The 2,927-nt window shown below is 42.7% G+C and overlaps 1 protein-coding gene across 1 annotated transcript; it reads right to left on the minus strand.

Annotated features, from left to right (window-relative positions):
* Positions 1-726: 726 nt before the first annotated feature.
* LOC134805196 (uncharacterized) lies at positions 727-2,491 on the minus strand. Its single transcript, XM_063778506.1, has 2 exons — positions 1,454-2,491; positions 727-798 (listed from the first exon to the last, which is right to left on the minus strand). The coding sequence occupies exons 1-2, from the start codon at positions 2,489-2,491 to the stop codon at positions 727-729; spliced, it is 1,110 nt and encodes a 369-aa protein (XP_063634576.1).
* Between the last annotated feature and the right edge of the window lie 436 nt (positions 2,492-2,927).

Consider the following 2,927-nt stretch of genomic DNA (forward strand, 5'->3'; position numbering starts at 1 on the left):
TACCAAATTAAAAACCTCAACTTGCATTTGGTAAGAAACAAAAATACAAATCTTAACTAACACTTTAAGTTTCTATTGGCAAAAAACATAGTTTGCCAACAGGTCGTTTAATAATATTCCCTTTACAACGTAAACTAACTACTCGAGTGATTCCATCCAGACCTGGGTGTTTATCAATGACTACACCGTACAACCATCTTGCTGGAGGCAAATTATCTTCCTTTACTAACACCACACTACCTACTACTGGCTCGGGCGTTTGATGGGCCCACTTATAACGGTGGTAAAACTGAGTCAGATATTCACGCGACCATCGGCGCCAGAAATCTTGAACCATTTTTTGTGTTAGCTGCCATCTTCTTAAACTACCTACATTAGTACTTTCATAGTTGGAATCTGGCACAAGTACTAGGGGCTCTCCAACCAAAAAATGTCCAGGAGTGAGTGGTATAGGATCATTACTGTTGCTACTATTGATTCTTGACATAGGCCTTGAGTTAAGGCAAGCTTCAATTTGAGCTAAAACCGTTGCCATTTCCTCAAATGTCAAGGTGGAATCTCCAATCACTCGTTTAAGGTGATGTTTCGTGGATTTGACCCCAGCCTCCCAGAGGCCTCCAAAGTTTGGAGAGTGTGGAGGAATCCAATGCCAATTAGTGGAGTTTGTAGCAAGCTGATCAGCGATTTCCACAGCCACGCTTGATCGTTCTTCGGCGTATAACTGCTTCAGCTCACGAGCAGCTCCCACGAAGTTCGTTCCATTGTCGCTCCACAAATCAGCGCAATGACCACGACGTGCTGTAAAGCGTTTAAATGCCGCAATAAATCCTTGAGCTGTCAAGTCACTGACCGCTTCAAGATGTATTGCTCTTGTCGCCATACAAATGAAAAGGCAGATGTAGCCTTTGTAAGAGCGGTGACCTCTTCCCTTTGAGGTGCGCATGTTTATTGGACCAGCATAGTCCACACCACTCTGAAAAAAGGGGCGATTGACAGTTCCTCGAACTGACGGCAACTGTCCCATCAGTGGATGTCGCGATGCGGCGGCATAGCGAGCACATGTCACACATTTGCGAACGAACAACTTAACCGCATTGGTTGCTCCGATTACGTAATATTTGGATCTCAAGTAATTGAGCATCAGTTGCGGGTTACCATGCAGAGTTTTTTCGTGCGCATTGTCTAAGATTAAAGTTGTGAAGTGTGACTTATGTGGAATTATCACTGGATGCTTCATCTGTTCACTAATTCCAGCGTGCTCTAATCTTCCACCAACTCTTAGGACACCATCTCCATCTACAATCGGGTTCAGTGAGGTAAGTTGACTTTTCTTATTAACCGTTTTATTTTCTTTCAGGTTCTTCAACTCCTCTTTGAAATGATTTCCTTGCACAATCTTTATACACATTTTCAAAGTTTCTTGGATTTCACTGCTTGTTAACCACAGACTTACTTTTTCTTTTCTAGCACATTTCAAGAATCGTTTACAGAAAGCCAGAACGCGTAGCAGTTTCCACAATTTAGAAAACCTTGAAATAAGTGTTTCTTCGGCATCTGCTGTGACATCATCATTATCGTAAGTATTCACGAAGCATGCTTTAGTGCTTCTTTCTTCTAAGTTCGTATCCTTTATGTTTGGTTTTTTATAGTTAATCTCCTTATTTTTCAGCCACGACGGACCTTCTATCCAGAGCTCTTCATTACTCAGGTGTCGTGTACCTCTAGATGCGCAGTCTGCAGGATTATCTTTCGACGAGACATGGGACCATTGGTGCGGCTCTACTGACGTTATTATTTCAGATACACGGTTGGCGACGAAAGTTTCCCATCGATTTGGACGACTATTTAGCCAAGAGATGACTACTGTGGAGTCAGTCCAAGCACGAATGTTCACTTTGCTGATACTCATAACGTCGGCTACTTCAACCAGCAATTTAGTGAGTAACACAGCCCCACACAATTCCAGACGTGGAATAGAAATTTGTTTAATTGGTGCCACTTTCGTTTTAGACGTGATCAGTGACACGTGCACATTTCCTTCTCCATCTATAGTCCTTAAGTACACAACAGCGGCAAACGCTTCATTAGAAGCGTCGCAGAATCCCTGAAGTTCCGCAGTTACATTGGAACTAGCATGGTTCCATCTGCGCAGCTTGAATTCGGTAAGTTGGTTTAGACTTTCTCTGTAGTTTAGCCAATCCTTCAGTAATTGTGGTGGAACTTCATCATCCCATTCGATTCCGGAAAGCCACAATTTTTGGATGAAAATCTTGGCTACTATGATCACTGGAGCCAACCAGCCGAGTGGATCAAACAGCCTTGATATGTCAGATATGACACTTCTCTTTGTTACAGGTACTTTGAGTGGAGGAAGTTGTACCGAATACTCAAATTCGTCATTTCGGCGGTTCCAGACGAGTCCCAGAATTTTCATGACAGCATCTATCTTTAGCTGGAGACTTCCTTCCTCTTTGACATCAGTTTCTTTCATGTAACTTATTAATTCTTCATTGTTACTGCTCCATTTCTGTAAATCGAATCCACCTTTTTTTCAAAAGTTCATTCATCTCTTGGTATACTAATTTGCCTTCTTCCACAGATTCACAGCCTGTTAACAAATCATCTACATAGAAATGCTTGAGGACCCTATCAGCAGCGTTTGGATACTGTGCTCCTTCATCGTAGGCTACTTGCTGAAGAGCACGCACTGCAAGATGAGGTGCTGAGGCCGTACCAAAGGTGACTCGAAGCAGTCTCAAGTGCTTAATCTTCTCCCCCGAGTTTTCACGCCATATAATGCGTTGAAAATCTATATCGTCTTGATGAACTTTCACTTGCCTGTACATTTTAACAATGTCTGCTACCAGGCATATAGGGTGGCAACGCCAACGAAGAATGGTGTGACGCAAAACAGGTTGCAGAGTTGG

The sequence above is a fragment of the Cydia splendana genome, chromosome Z (assembly GCF_910591565.1).
Source record: "Cydia splendana chromosome Z, ilCydSple1.2, whole genome shotgun sequence".
Taxonomy (NCBI): domain Eukaryota; kingdom Metazoa; phylum Arthropoda; class Insecta; order Lepidoptera; family Tortricidae; genus Cydia; species Cydia splendana.